Source organism: Nanorana parkeri, unplaced genomic scaffold (genome assembly GCF_000935625.1).
Source record: "Nanorana parkeri isolate BGI_ZX_2015 unplaced genomic scaffold, ASM93562v1 scaffold1183, whole genome shotgun sequence".
In the NCBI taxonomy this organism is placed as follows: Eukaryota; Metazoa; Chordata; class Amphibia; order Anura; family Dicroglossidae; genus Nanorana; species Nanorana parkeri.
Window position 1 is genome coordinate 176,800 of NW_017307451.1, and position 16,034 is coordinate 192,833.

At 40.2% G+C, this 16,034-nt stretch overlaps 1 protein-coding gene across 1 annotated transcript; it reads right to left on the reverse strand.

Moving 5' to 3' along the window:
• Positions 1–6,560: 6,560 nt before the first annotated feature.
• TMEM221 (transmembrane protein 221) lies at positions 6,561–13,929 on the reverse strand. Its single transcript, XM_018568420.1, has 3 exons — positions 13,604–13,929; positions 8,427–8,512; positions 6,561–7,137 (listed from the first exon to the last, which is right to left on the reverse strand). The coding sequence occupies exons 1-3, from the start codon at positions 13,888–13,890 to the stop codon at positions 6,584–6,586; spliced, it is 927 nt and encodes a 308-aa protein (XP_018423922.1). The 5' UTR covers positions 13,891–13,929; the 3' UTR covers positions 6,561–6,583.
• Between the last annotated feature and the right edge of the window lie 2,105 nt (positions 13,930–16,034).

Sequence of the window (16,034 nt, forward strand, 5' to 3'; positions counted from 1 at the left end):
CTTTTACTAATTCTTGCATTATTTAGTGAATTTCTACTCTGGGCTTTAGGAAAAACATATGTAATGGTATACATTGTCAATAATATCTGAAGTAACAAGGAAACATGTAAGAGGAACGAAGAAAACACTTTGCTAAAGTCAAAGTTTACATGAAAACAAATTAAACTGTGTTATGTGACAGGTGATTTATATGCTCAGCGGACGGTCTTTATGCAAGTCCTTTTATGTTTGTTACAATTATACAGTCCTATTTCTGTATAATGCAATCATACACAGATAAACATTGCCTTTCCTAATGTTCTAGAATGCTATAGTGTGGTAGTTGATATTGGTTTGTAAGAAGGCACTCGTGTCAGAAGAAGGTATTGTCAAATGCAAACTCAGTTGGGCAATTCTTGTTGTGTTTAGGTATGCTTGTTTAAACATTGACCAGCATTAAGCATGCTGTTTAACCAGTTGCCGTCCGCCCGTAGTAGAAAAACGGACGGACGGCAAATATGGTAATAAGAACTACCCACTTATACTGTATTTCTGTGAAATGCATGTGCCAGATTACTTCTAGTAAATGTATAGCAGTTTACAGCTGTCATGAAGGAGATAAAAAAAAAAAAAATGATCATCCTGTGGCATCACTAGTTAGTGAGACACAGGCCCAGCGTGAACATGCAGTTTAAGAGTAGATGCATGTTTGTTCAAGGTCAGTGACTCTTTTAGTAGTAGACCATAGGAATGAGTATGACAGGCATGAAACTAGAAACGTAAAAAGGCAGCATATTGTTTGTTTTTTTGCATTGCTAACAGCTAGTTGCTTGGCTGTTCTGCTCAGCCTCTTACTTCAGTACCTGAGGCTGGCCATACACTGCTCTAATTTTCTCATTCAACCTGCAGGCTGAACGAAAAAATAAATAAATAGAGGATATACCTCCATCAACACTACGAGTGCGTATGGCTGTCAGCCACTGTCGGATTACCCGGACAGAGCCAGCAGCTCATTGGCTGCCAACTCTGGTTGTGCAAAGATTTTCCGTACGGCTCCTTTGATCAGCTAATCAAGGGATGCCAGCCGAAAGGGTACTGACAGCAGCACCCACTGTGCTAATTTCGTCCGGTTCTTGGGGAATCGGCTGAAATTTGCACAGTGGGGGCTGCTGTTAGGCATCTTTTCAAGTGGAACAAGATCCAATATAATGGTCTCCCAAAACAGTTATTGGTAATAACTGTCAAGGTTGCTTTTTTCAGTTCTCAACTGGCCTTTCAAGGCCCTAAATGGCTGTCATAGCTCACACATGCAGCATCATGGCAACTGCAATCCAAATAGAGGCTGAAATGTCACTTTCTTTGGCTGTGAAGGATAAGGAGGTGTCGTTTTGCTTTAGGGCTGTGACCTGGAACAAGCCTGCAGATGAGTGCTTCTCATGCTTATTTGATGTTCCTGATCTGCATACTTGTACCAGGTCCGTGCCTTTAAAGTTTTGACACCGCAAGGTCTGCATAACTGCCAGTCAGGTTGAATTATTAGGACAGTAAAGGACTGAAGTGGTAACGTACTATAACATCCATAAGATCGTGGTGCCTTTTTATTTTAATATAATTGCAACCTTTTACAAACCGGCAAGAAAAATGCAGCTTAATGTGAGTTGAAAACAAACCACAAATTTTAGTGTGTACAAATTCACAATAACAAATTTTAAAGTATATCTAAACTCGCACCTTTTTGGTGCCCTCCTTTTGTCACCAGAACAGATGGTTTACCCCCTCCTTGTGACTCTAGTTTTGGATTTTTACTCCGTTTCAGTGATAATAGTTACTAAGGCAAACGGGGCGAGTGGCTCTCCCTTTGGGGGCACAGAGAGCAATATGAATATGGTAGGTTAGAACCCATTACTGCAATATCAAGAAATATGTGATTTACTGTATGAACACAGAAAAGCATAAGTCTGTACTATTGGCGGGATTTGAGGACAGGTTTTAGAAACTGCTTTACTGTATTGGCTATTTCTGAATTTTAAAAGCTTGTCTCTTGCATATAGATTTTTACCTAAAGCTGAACTCCAGACAAACCGCTTAATATAAAGACATATAAGGAAGTTGTGTTACCTGTCAAAGGATTTGTATCTCTGTCCAATTCTGAGATTGCACAGCCATGTCTGGTAAGGGGGGATACCTAATTCTTGCTGTTGCAGTTAAGTAACAAATGCAGGTTTTTGTCCTTCTCCTGTCTTGTGACTGTACAGTAAAAGGAGAAACAAGATGGGCTCATCTCTCTACTACTCTGCTCTCCGCTCCTATTGGCATGCTCTTTCCACTAAAGCATTTCTGATTGGCTTTCTGTGCTGCTTCTCCCTCCCCCAAACTGCTGTAAGAGGGTAATGCCAAGTCAAATTCAGGTATTTGTACTATTTGCATAAAAAAATAAATGTAAAGCTGTATTATGAATAGAGAGCTGCTTTGATTTTGCATCTTTAATATCTGATGTGTTCAGCTATAACTGTTTATTTTTATTGCCTTACTGTTTTTTGTTTTAACTGTATGCCTTTTAAAGTGTAGAAAGCTAAGTAATTACGGTGGGGAAGCTAAATGTAACCTGCGACAACAGGGGAATTAAAAACTGGAGCAGACAGAATCTGGAGCAGTTGCTCATGGCAACCAATCTTCTTTGTTTTATTTTCAGGGCTTAACTGAACAAACTGGAAGGAGAAGCTGATTGGTTTTCATAGTCAACTGCTCCAGATTCTGTCTGCTTCAGTTTTTTATTAATTCCACCAATATGTGTTGATACATGTGTTTTCAAATTAAAGTGCCAGTTGTCTATAATTTAATAACCTAAAATGTAATTGGTTTTATTGTATAAATCAAGTTGCTCAAAATTGTACTGTTATGCAATTTGTGTAATCTAATTTATGTATCTACTGCTATTAAACATTCATATCTTAACCCATGAATTTTACTGCTTGGAACCCATTATATAAGTGTTTGGGGACTGGCACACAAATTTAAAATGCATCTAAAACCAAAAGTAAAAAATTAATAAATTGCAGCTTACCTATACCTAGAGGAGACGGCAAATCAGCACATTTGTTTTCTTTAATATTTTTTTTTATTGCCTTGTGTAGTAAATCCAGGAGTGAAGTTGAGGTTAATGAAAGGTATGGGAAATCTTTTGAATCACAAGGTCAAGTAGTGTGCTGCATTCCTCTGTTTTCAGTCTCCTGATTGTTACATGTACTCATAAAGTAGGCTGCCTCCAATAGCACGTTGAGCAACAAAAGAATCAATAAAACCCATTGATCAAGCTGACCTGCACGTTTGTCACACATAACCAAACTGATGGCCAACTGCTTGTCCAAAATTTTAAAGCTGAAACATTAACAATCTGTCCTCATAGCTTTTAATAATCCATATCACCATTAACAACTGTTGTTTAACCACCTCCCGTCCGCTGAACGTTGAAAGACGGCCGGACGGGAGTCTCCTGGATGCGGGTGGGCGTCTTTAGACGTCCTTTGTGCCCGCTCGCCCCCTGGTACGCACGAGCGGGAAACAACCAGGATTTTAAACAGCTAGCGATGGCAGTTTACATACAAGCGGTCCGGCGTCTGTAAAGACACCCGATCGCTTGTATGATGCAAGTGTGGGTGCGTCCCCCCTTTCCTCTTGTCCTCGCCACCGCCGAGCGTCCATCCATCCCGGGCGATGTGGCTCTGCACTGAGAACGGAGAGAGAACAGCACCCGATCTCCCTCCGCTCTCCGAATGCAGGAAGTGATGTATATTACATCACTTCCGCATTCCTCTGTCAGAAACCGGAGAGAAGCTGGTGAAGCAGATCTGTGCTTCAACAGCTTCTTTGGGGGTCCCTAGGTGACATTAGGGGTCTTGGAGACCCCTGATATCTCCATAAAGGGGACCTGTAACTGTAATTTGTTATCACATAGGAGAATTCTTAACATGTGATAACAATAAAGTTAAATGGATCGGTCTAAGGTGCTGTGAGTCATCACATTCTATACACACTGTACCATAATATACCATCACTGCAGTGTAGGAGGAGGGAGCACTGTGACAGCTGGCTGGCTCTGGGGATTGGGTGAGTATAACTTTTTTACTTAAACAAAAATGAGCAGTTAACTCTTGCAGTGTGGGGGTAGCTCCACTGCAAGGGTTAATACAATTTGAGCCTGGAGTTCTGCTTTAAATAAAGTTTTAAAACTCTGGAAGACCTATTGCTCATTGGGAGCCTTATCTTTTTTTAATATACAACATTCTTCTCATCTGGATACAAGGTCAATTTCCCTATTAAGACAGAAAATAATCTTTGGGCTAGCTAGTGTCATAGCTGATCCCATGTGCAGTACCATGGCAACTGCAAGATGAAACAAAATGGCACCATCCTTGGCTGTAAAGGATAGGAGGGTGTAGTTCTGCTCTAAGTGAAAAAAAAAAAGAGAAGTGTTTATTAATACCTTTTCAAATTCTTGCTCGGGTTTGGGAATGGAGCAATTTACACTTGTGCTAGTGTGTTGTAGGTTGCGCCGCCAAACTCCTGCCTACGATAGATAGTGTTTCGCCATACACTTGGTATGGAAAAGAAACACCCCCTTTTAAAATAATCACATTTTGTTGCTTGGGAAGAAGGTTTACCTTCCAACATGACAAAGCACACAGCAAAAATGACCAAATGAAGGAGAAAAAGGTGAATGTCCTTGCATGGCCTAGTCAGAGCCCAGATTTAAACCCCATTGAAAATCTGTGGAATGACTTGAAGACTGCAGTCCACAAACAGTCACCGTCAAATTGAACTGAATGTGAGCAGTTCTGCAATGAAGAGTGGGCAAATATTGCAAAGTCTAGAGACATGTAATTTTATAGCAAAAGGTGGTTCAACAAAATACTGACAAAGGGGAGATCCTTTTTCCAACAGTGATTCTGTTTTTGAATATTTGTTTTTTTCTTCTGACATGGTGTTATGTTTCACTTGGATGTTATAAGTTGAGCAAATACAGCTGGATAAAACAAAAACTGTGTCTGTCTTCCGTTCAGGCTGCAAACTAACACAATGTGATTATTTTAAAGGGGGGGGGAGGTTTTTTTTCTATACCCACTGTATGTCTATGCTACCTTTACTACCACAGTACCAGTGCGTCTTTTATGGCTCTGCAGTAGAGAATATGTCATGTGGTTTGACTGTGCACTAAGAACAACACAAAGATTTAACATGGTTCGTGACACAATGCTGTTCCAACACATATCTAATCTGTTTATTCAAAATACTAAAGCGCATGCATTTGGGTATTTGTCTTTTCGTACTTTATGCTTTCCAGTCCTTTTTAAATACATTTCACTTCCTTTTGGGTACTTTTTGCCTCAATACATTTTTTCGTACTTTAATTATTTTTGTAAATTTCAGTTCACTAGTTTAACATCTTTTAAAATAACAAAAAAATGAAGATGGAAATTTGGACATATTTGTAAGTAAAGGTCTTGTTCATAAAACAGAAGTGCCTTTGTGTGTTTACTGTATTCTCCTGCAGTCCATTGTTATAAATTGGTCCTGTTTACATGTACACGCTGTGTAGAGGCACATTTGAAAGAGGTGTATTTTTGGCCTATTCACTTGCATTTTCCCATTACTAACAATATATATAAAAGGTGTCAAATATGCATGGGTTAAGGAGCACTAAAATGTATGACTGTAACCTGAGAAATTCTTTAGAGGTCCATCATTTTCCACATGTGAGCTATAGTCCCCTATTAATGGCAGAGTGGAAGGAAAACATCTGTTTATGCTTAAAGTTAAAATAATATAATGGTGATGCACATATTCAGTTATATACACATTTAGATGGTGATATAGCAAACCATTTGTGGTATCGCCAACTTTTAAGCCATACAAGTTCCGTGGTAATACCTTCTTCACTAATGGCATCAAAACAAGAATAACAGTATATAGCCAAAGGTTTGCATCTTATTAAGCTTGTTGGACATCCTATTCCAAAACTATGGGCATTAATATGGTGTCCAACCCACCCCCCTTCTTGCAACCTCCACATTTCTGGAAAGGCTGTCTACCAGATTTTGGAGTGTGTTTGTAGGCGTTTGTGCCCATTCAGCCAAAGAGCATTTTTGAGGTCAGGTGCAGTACTGATGTCGGGCAAAAAGACCTGGCTCGCAACTGGCATTTTAGTTCATCCCAGAGATGTTCAGTAAGGTTTGGATCAGGGTTCTGTGCAGAGCAATCGAGCTCCTCCAATTTGCCAAACCTCGTCTTTATGGACCTGGATTTGAGCACCTGGCCTCAGTAATTTTGAAGGGGTATGCACATATTTTTGGCAATATAGCGTAGTTGTAGAAGCCAAACAAGACTTAGTGGCCTTCATACATGGTACCTTGATACCTTCTGCATTTCTGGATATGGCCAGTTTTCCAGCTTGCAAAATATTCAAGAAAATTGCTTTATATCAGCTCATGAAGAGATTTCATTTAATACCAGTATCAAAATGCCTTTGCAAATGTAAATTTTGTAAAAAATATTTTGTTTTTAAAAATGCAGTCTTTTTTTTTTAGTTTGGTAGCTTTGGACCAATTTACACTAATGTTGAGTCTTTTCCCACCACTCCAGGTTTCCTTAATACCATAGTTCTCATTTCCTGAGTTCCCCCATTCCAGGGCTTGGTGTTTGGCTGCATGAGGCCAGATTCAACAGAAAGCGTCCGCTGCATCCTGGGGATATTGTAGCGCTCATCTCTGTTGCTGTTGCACATATTTTCACTTTGTTTCACCATATTGGGTGTATTGTTAAATATAGGTGAAATCAGCTGAATTTTATGCTGTTGCTGCTGTAGAAACTGAGGGTAGGAAAACTCTCTGTGGATCTCGGGGCGTGGGCGAACTGGTGTCAGATCTTTATCGTTGTTCAGGTCAGACGATGGAGTGGAGTCATTAAGGTCTGCCTCGTGTGCGGAGTCGTTTTCATAGAGCGTACTGGCGACATGTTCATTGTGGTGGCAGGAAGCTTGTGTGGCTTTGTTAAACATGTGAGCCACTGTGACTATCATGAAAATGGACCCCATACAGAGGATGCAGGAGCTGGCTATTCCCGTTTCAATTTCAAACAAGATAAGCATGTAAAGTGAGAGAGCTGGAAACAAAGCAAAATGTGGAAACAGAAGTTAGTAAAATGAGAAGATGGTAGATTTTTGCTCAATAAATGTTGTGTTTCTACGATATAATATACAATATGTAGATTTAGGTCTATGGCTAGGTGATAGAAGTCTAGGATCGAATTACATTTTTGATATAGCAGGGGGAATATTAGAACCTCTATCTGGTTTTTATTGCTGTCTACATTCCTGCTAGGGAGATCAAGTCTCTTTTTATGATCTTGGTGACCATTGTCACTGGAACAGACTACAATGGAAAAACCAAAACTAGATGCTTGTCACTGGATCCTAGGTGAGGGGAAATCTTCCAATAGTTATAGACATCTGTTTTGGTAACAGCTGTCTACAAGGGAATTTCCCTTTACTATATCTACTTTAGGATCGCCGTACAAATGTATACATACCGGTCCTAAAGTGGTTAAAACATTGCTGCACCCATGATATTGGTACCATTCTCTTCAGCCAGCACCTGGCTTCCATATACAAGTAATTGTATGCTGTTTAAAGGTATGGAAGCACCGCAGGAAGATCAATGCACTTCCAGTGTCTGAAGTCCCCTCCGGTCAGTGAACCCGGAAACGGCAAGGTTTTCAGCACTTCTGACTTCAGGCTGCTGTTGGTGGAGAAGAAGCTAGTGAAGTGCAATCTGTGTTTCATCAGCTTCAGGGAGTCCACAGATGAAATTGGGGATCTAATAGACATGTAGGGTGTGCCTACATATAACAACAACATAGCGCCACAGTATTTGGCCTGTTATGAGCCTATTGCAACCCCATATGCAGCAGACCTCAAAGTGAAAGATGAAGCACCACAAGGAACCAATCAGTTCATGCACTGCTGATAGGAGGAGAAAGCAGAGTCACAGTTGAGCTCATCACTGTATAACTTTTCCTTCATTATCTAGTCATAGGCTGGGTTGCGAGTCCATGACAACCTGGGCTCAGAGGAAGTGGGATTTATGATGCTGCTTATCTTTCAACCAGAGGATATCTCGTGATAGAAAACAAGGAACCGTGGCAGACAGCTCCAGATTAAAGGTGAGTATTGCAGTAACACCAGTTTTTTCTTTTATCTTAATTTTTTCTATGTTTGACTTTAGTTTTGCTTTAATAACTTTACAGTGCACATAATGTACAGTATCTACAAGAACATGTCAGCAAAATGTCCCAGGAGTAATTAGCCAAAACACAAACACATGGCTCTTGATGAACTGATTGGCTATGGGGGAAAAAAATCAAATAATTATATTGCAAATTAGCTCATTTACCTGTTAAATATAGTGAGATTCCAAGGCAAAAAAGGCAGATTGCAGACTGGCGGATACTGCGGTTATCCAGTAGGAACCATTCGCACCTACGCAGACATGAGACAAAACGTTTACTTGTCAGTACTAGTAATCTGATGTTACATCTACAGCTTTTATCAGAGCAAAAATCATGAAAATGTAAGTGCCACTGTATCACTAATCCAGTGCCCTCCAAATTCAGTGCTTCTGTGTACATGCTCCCTAGCCCCTTTTAGATGACCTTTCACTAGGCCTGAGTGCTGTCATGTAAAAACAGGAGGTAGGAATTCTTAATCCTATGCAAATAGAGCTTTTCGTAAAGGTCATTTTTGCATAGTATGTCTGTGGAGATTGCAATAGTCAATTGTGGGGCTAGGATTTGCTATATTTTAGTGAAATATTAAAGGTTAATTTTTGCAGAACCCTATAAATCCACCTTTTGTCTTCATTTCCTCTTTTAAAATAGCAATACATGTCCAGGAATGTGACTGTGCCTATGCACTCCTGTTCTGCAGCTTAATATCTGTATATCTGCAGTGTGAGATCATCTAATGCACTGCTGTCTCTGATTTCTAGTCATGAAATTTGGATTGATATTTGGTGATGTCACTACTGTGCTCCCGAGAAGCTGCAATGAAAGGATCTCCCTGCTTCTGTTTTATTCATTTTGTGAATCTGTGCCTCCTTCACCTCTCCTACTGCTTTTTGAATATTTCCCACCAGTTATAAGATCACCAGTCATCTGCATGGCATGAGAAAGCAAAGCGCTGTGCTTTTATGAAGGTGACTACCTCCACACCTGTGTGGAACAAAGCATGCTAGGTCAGTAATAGGGGGAAATATATTCTGTAGGGCAGGGATGGCCAAACTCCTGACCTCCAGCTGTGGTGAAACTACAAATCCCATGAAGCATCTCTCTCCGGGAGTCATGTCTGTGGCAGTGAGACTCTTGCAAAGCCTCATGGGATTCATAGTTCCACCACAGCTGGAGGGCCGCAGTTTGGCCATCCCTGCTGTAGGGAATATGTAGGGAGGTCAATACCTTTAAATAGGTTTCTGCACTCCGCTTGTCTTTTTAGGGCACAGCTTTCACGATACTGGTTTTCTACAATGCTACCTTAAAATGTAGTGTTCTTGGTCTAGGGCTCATTACATAAATGCATTCGTTTATAAGGGCTAACAAAATAGTAATGTATACAGTAGGCAGTTACCAATTATTTGTAAAACAACGTTTTGAACCCCTAAAAGTGAAGCCCAGACAAAACTTTTTTTTTTAATGGGATCCGCCCAACTATACATCGGGCAGCTGTACACCCCTTTGCTTCTTGCACTGCTTGATCATCTTGAAGCATCTACCACAATTACCTCTGCCAAAGTCTCCTGATGAGCTGGTTGTGATTTTTTTTTCTTTTATCAATTTATTTACCATATTATAATGTTAGGTATTTCAAAATAATGCATGTACTGCAATATGTATACCAACACATATCTCTACACTTTCACCGGAGAACTATATGCTATTGACTGACAATTTTGAATGCATCTAATAATAATAATTATTATGATTATATCTAGGGCTGTTACTGATTAAAATTTTCGTGTTCGATTAATCGAAAAAAATGTTATCGATCAATTTCGATTAATTATAACACACATACAGATCCAACTACATTGGCCTATACACATACAGCACAGCAATGAAGTAATAAAATGAACTAGGATCACACTAATCCAGCACATTATTAATCTCACGTGCCCCACTCAATATGGCCGCCGCTTGAGTGGGGCAACTCAGACTAATAAGGTGCTGGATTAGTGTGATCCTAGTTCATTTTATTACTTCATTGCTGTGCTGTATGTGTATAGACCAATGCCTTGGAGTTTGGTCCACACTTGTGGGCACACTGACCAGCTGAGCAGATTGTAGAAGAAAGGTTTGATGTCAATTGGCAGGCTGCACAGTGATGTTCCCTATACATGTAAGTAAAACCTATTAAAAAATAGATAGGGCAGAACAAGTTTCTTGGGCAAACTCACCGGCCTAAGTGGCTCCGTCGGCTAACGAAGGGAAGGGGGGAGGAGTCCTCCCCTCTTCCCTTCGTTAGCCGACGGAGCCACTTGGGGAAGGGGGAGGAGTCCGGTGGCGTCGATGTCCGTGACGTCACCAGATCTCCGACGGGAGTCCCGGAAGCCGGCGGAGAGGTGAGTATTTTCATTAGCGATCAAAAAGATTGACGATTAATCGAGAAATTAATTGTTAATTTCCACAGCCCTAGTTATATCCAATAATATTTCATTTTATTTCCAACATGTCTGTTACAAGTGGGCAAGAAAGACACCACAATTGATTTGTAAACTCTGCAAACCTGTAGTCATTGCACAATGTCTACTACTGCGTATGTGTCCTGTTAAAAATGTAGAAATTGGTCAAAATAATCTACTTTGTACAGTTGTCAGTGCTTCTAACCTGAGTGACTTCAAAGTAAAAGAATGTGCTCTAACCTCCTCTAGTCCAATATACTCCTCTGTAACCTCGGTGCTCGCAAGGGGCTCCTATCAACCCTTGTCGTCAATCAAATTGCAATTTAACCTGAGTGACTTCACCTAACCCATCTATGTTTCCTTAATTTTGCAGAATAAATTATTGTATTAACCCTAATCGTCTAAAGAAAAATGTATTTATAATTATGTTAACATTTTATTGTAACTTTAGTATTCTGCTTTTAACCCTTTTTAGCAGCTTGTGAGTTAGGACACTTTTACCGATTGCAGCTCCCATCTTTCTCTAGCAATTGCTACTCAGATAGGAACAATACCCTGTCATTGACCGTTAGGAGTTAATAGTCACATGGTTTTCAGCACGCAGGATAAAGTTCCATGCTGGGTCATTGTTTTCAGGAGCTGGTTAGAACAAAGGGTAAGCATCTGAAATCTGGGGCAGAGACTGAAGGAGGCAAAGATCAGGCTCTTTAAATGTATGGTTGGAACGTGCACTCCATGTAATGAGGAGGTTGCTTGTGATTATTGTGTGCTGTGCCAGGTAATCATGTTTCTGAACACTATGATTGTAATGACTAATTAGAATGGAACTGAACCCCATTACAGCAAAAATCAGCAGTGCTTGGCTATATTTTTAAGAATTTCATTCTCAAGGATTAGTTATCCATGCCTAGTTGAAGCTCTTCCAGGATTCTTGGCTCTATTTTTGGATAAAGGAGAACAGTGCTGAATCATACCTCCCCTTTCTACAGAAAGCCACACTGCATTGCTTGCATTTCTTTGGCCAATGCAAAAGAATATTCACTAGAAGTGCTTATTTTTTAAGCCATTTATATTATACCCATAGTTAGGAGTGTGGTTGAAATCAGTACATGTAAATCATTAAGAGTTTTGCGCCTCTCGGTGACGCTGACTTTGGGAGAGGTCTTCTTAAGGGAACTCTTTAAATGGTATGTTGGCTTTAGAGCAAGCTTTCACTGGGGAGGTTGACTTTGTTGATGCTACTTTTGAAAATACTGGTTCCCCCAGCTGTCATGCTGATGGAAGGGTTTCAGTACTCTCTTAAGGTGGCCATACACTTTACAACCCTCGCAAGACAAAAGTCTTGCGAGGGTTGTAAAGTACTTTAAAAAAATGTATGATCTGCCCATCTTGGACAGGCAGATCATACTTGCGATCATCGCAAGCCCGCCCCCTGAGGGACAGGCTTTCGATGACTGCAATGCTGAACGGGCAGTGTGCGCGTGCGCACACCGGCCCGTTCGGCAGTTATCTCTCGATCATGCTAAAAACCAGCTGAAAATCGTACGATTCTCATCTGGTTTTCCAACATGCTCGAAATACATAAGCCTTCCATACACTTTGCGATTATCGTACGATCGCGGGATTTCCCGCGATTCTCGTACGAGAATCGTGCAGTGTATGGGCATCTTTAGACACTGACTGAATGCAGATCAGTAGATGTGAAAGGTTTTCTTTAATGGTTTACATTGCAGCCACCGTTCTCTAGTCTACCTAAATGAATATAGATCGATAAATATGGCTGGTGTTAAGATATACCTTCTCTGACTAAAGTACAGATATGTACTTTGTAATCACACTTTGGAGTTGGGGCATTCCCCCTGGTTAAAGAAGTTTCTCATAGAGGCTACATTACATCTTGTTACAGTAACAAGCTGTGATGCTGGGCAAATATATTGTTTTATCTTTGATACCCAACCAACCTAATATGGTCAAATAAGTATCAAATGGTCTTCATTGGCAGTGTGATATAAAAGTGGCCCTTTAAGTTCAAAGATAAAACATTCACATGGAAATCTACCAAAATTCTTTTTTTAATGATTTTGGGTGGAGACACTGACCAGTGGGAAGATCTTGCCCCACCCCCTTATGGCCATAACAGGCAGTTCTAGTTCCCCTTTGAAGAATGCATTTTCCATGTATTAATGTGGGTTGTGACATCATTATCACAGTATCACTGTTCCCCAAGTAAAGTCTTCATAGGACTATATGAAAAACACAATATAGTTCAGCTCCCAGCACAACTAAAGCTGCCATTGCCATGTTGGGGATAGAGGGAAGAACTCCTACTTAAAGCTACTGAAAGCAGGAAACACTGAAAAGAAAAAAAAAGTTATAGTATAATTATTGTTTTTTGTTATTTTGACTTGATGTTGGTTTAAAATATTAGTTTGCTGTTATTACGCTTTCCAGACAAAATCCAAATGATTAAGTTGACTTTAGTGTTTCTGCTATTGAGCTTGAGGATGAATTGCTCCAGAGTACCTGCAGCAGTCAAAGTCATTCCCGCCATAGCTAAGCTTACCCTAATTCACCGTAAAGAGGACATGCTCTGTGTTTTTATTAGAGGTTACAAGGCTGCCAGGTCACTTTTGGAAGGGGGAACAGAGTGATCAGGGCTGGCGTAGACAACAAATCCTGTTCTGCTGTGAATTTAAGGATGAATTGTTTCACAATTCATCCTTAGAGATGAGGGCTTGTTTTAAACCTCTTTTACTATTTGATAAGAATATATTTACATTTGAATGTCCATAGTCTTCTCACAGTTGCCCTAATAATGTATTGCATGCTGTATACTGTTTTACTATAATAGAATTGTACATGTACTTTTTTAGAATAAAAAGCATATAGACACTCACCTCCTGGAATCTGGATCCTCACGGCAGACTTCAGCGGTGAAGTAGGAGTGGAGAAGACACAGCAGGAGACAGCTGGCATTAACGGCAAGGCACAGAGCACCCAGTACCGCTGATGCTGGTAATAAGATCCTAGCAGCCACTGGGCCTAGCCCAGAACTGAGATCTCCCTGCCTTGATGCAGATTGAACCTGGAATATTAAAATGACTGACAAAGAAGCCATGATGGCAGCCAAAATGCCAAAGAGAGCCAGGGCCACTATAGAATGGTGACTGTAGTGGAAAGGCATATTTCTTGTATATAGGTTCTCGCTCTTACTTTAAACTGCTCAGTAAGGTAGAGGGTGAAATGGCACTATTCATTCAAATGACTAATTCTGTAAGAATAAATACACTATTCCCTAATCCCCTCCAATATTTCCACTCCCATGACAGAGCATTTTGCTTTACCAGTGAAATCTGTCCTAGTCTGATTACTTCTGCTTGTTTCAGCTGCCAGTAACAAAGCTAATATTACAAAACGAACAGTACAACACCTTAAAACAGCCAATTCCAGTATATTACTCTAAAATATGTTGCATCTTTTATTTTGCACACAAAACATCCTTTCCAACATCTTAGCTATGAATCATCAGCAAAAAAAAATATATAATTGCCTGCACAATTCAATAATTACTGGTGAAAAACCACAATACATAAGCATCTCACTTCACAAGCATCTCAAACACTCAGCGTGCTAAAAATACCATAGAAATAAATTGTGACTCACCAACCAAGCAAAGAAGAATCTATCAACTTTCCATAATACAAAAGGTTCATCCACTCTGCAGGCTCCTAATACACCATTAATATCACAGACCACTTAATATCCTCAATCTATATTTTTGCCTTACCCCTTGAATAAGCTGTCTCTTAAACTTCTTCCTAGGCTCCAAAAATGTGATCATTTGTTGAGCTATGGGAAAGATATATAAGAAATTGGTAGAATAAGAGAGGAAGATTGCCTCGTTCTCCTGACTCTTAGAAACTGTGGGGTTTCCAAGAGGATAAAAGAAGGAATCTTTGAACTGTTTGGTACAGGACAAGGGAGGAGGGGTATGGGCGGGAATTTCAACCGTCTTTTTAACCTCTCTACTTGGCAGCAGCCAATGTGGCCAGTTTGGGGTTAAAGTTAATTTTGATTTGAACAGAAAAGATTCAAATTCATCTTAGGTACATTGTAAACATGAGCATAAGTACACTAAATACTCGCCTTTAGTTAGAGTTTTATCCTTGTCTCTAATTTCTAACTTGGTACAATAAAGCAATCTACGTTTTAATTGTGCGTGTCACATTTATTACAGGAACTGAATATTTTATGAAGTTTTTGTTCATTTGAAAACTTGGCTGACTCATCACTGAGTGTTCTCTTTCCATATACCGGCCCCTTACACTTGCCACACTCTGTTATGAGCAGATGTTCATCCTAACAAAAGGAGCTTAATTACAAAACAAAAAAGTGCAAGCCATTATTGTGAAGAATGTGGCAGCAGACTGAGAGCGTCATGTCGGTTCAGCCATATGTGGTGCCTCCACTCCCTTTGTAATTTGAATCTTTCTTTACATGAAAATCTAGAAAATGAGAAATGGAATTGCATTGATAAAGAGGAAAGATGGGGGAAAAAAAGCGGGCTTCAGACACTGACCAGAGGGGGCACTATATCTTTTGCCTTGTACAGCCTGTGATTCCTGTGTTACAGATAGTATCTTTATTGTGTAAATACAGGATATTGCAAAGGTGCAGTAATAAAAAAAGCCTTCCAGCTCCAGATCACTTAAAGCGACACTAAACGTAGGAAATAACTCTTAAAAATACATTCATGCACCTTAACTATTTACAAAAATGTATCTTATTTGTGTATCACTCAGCTGTAGACCCTCAAATCATCTCTGAATTGGTGCTGACACTGTCCTTCCTTCTGAAGGTTCCCTTCTTTTGTTCCCCATGGTCCCTGTGTTAGTTATAAAGTAGCCACCGCTCCAAGTTCACTTCTGTGATGGACTGCAATCTCATGTTTAGTTTACTAATTTGTACTGAGATTGTAGTCCATCATGGTAGCAAGCTTGGAGTAGTGACTACTTCACAACCCACACAGGGACCATGGGGAACAAAAGTAGCCCCCTCCAGAAAGAAGGACAATGTCAGCATGAATTCAGAGATGATTTGAGGATCTATAGCCGAGTGATACAGAAATAAATAGGGATGCACTGATATATCGGCCGCTAAAAATGGCACTTTTGGCAAAATGCCAAAAGTGCAATTTTCTAGCCGTTACAGTGGTGCATCTGTTCTTTTTCTCCTCCCTGTTGGGCGCTGCTCTGTGTCCCAGCGTGGAGGAGAGAAACTGTCACAGGCGCTGCAGGAGGAGAGCGCTGTGCGCAGCCGGCTTCTCCC

Bases quoted from the DNA above. Each gene is read 5' to 3' on its own strand.
- TMEM221 (XM_018568420.1), bottom strand. From the start codon at position 13,890: ATGCCTTTCCACTACAGTCACCATTCTATAGTGGCCCTGGCTCTCTTT. The intron at 8,513-13,603 runs GTGAGTGTCTAT...ATGTCTGCGTAG, and splicing joins GAGGATCCAGATTCCAGGAG to GTGCGAATGGTTCCTACTGG. The intron at 7,138-8,426 runs GTAAATGAGCTA...CTTTGTTTCCAG, and splicing joins AATCTCACTATATTTAACAG to CTCTCTCACTTTACATGCTT.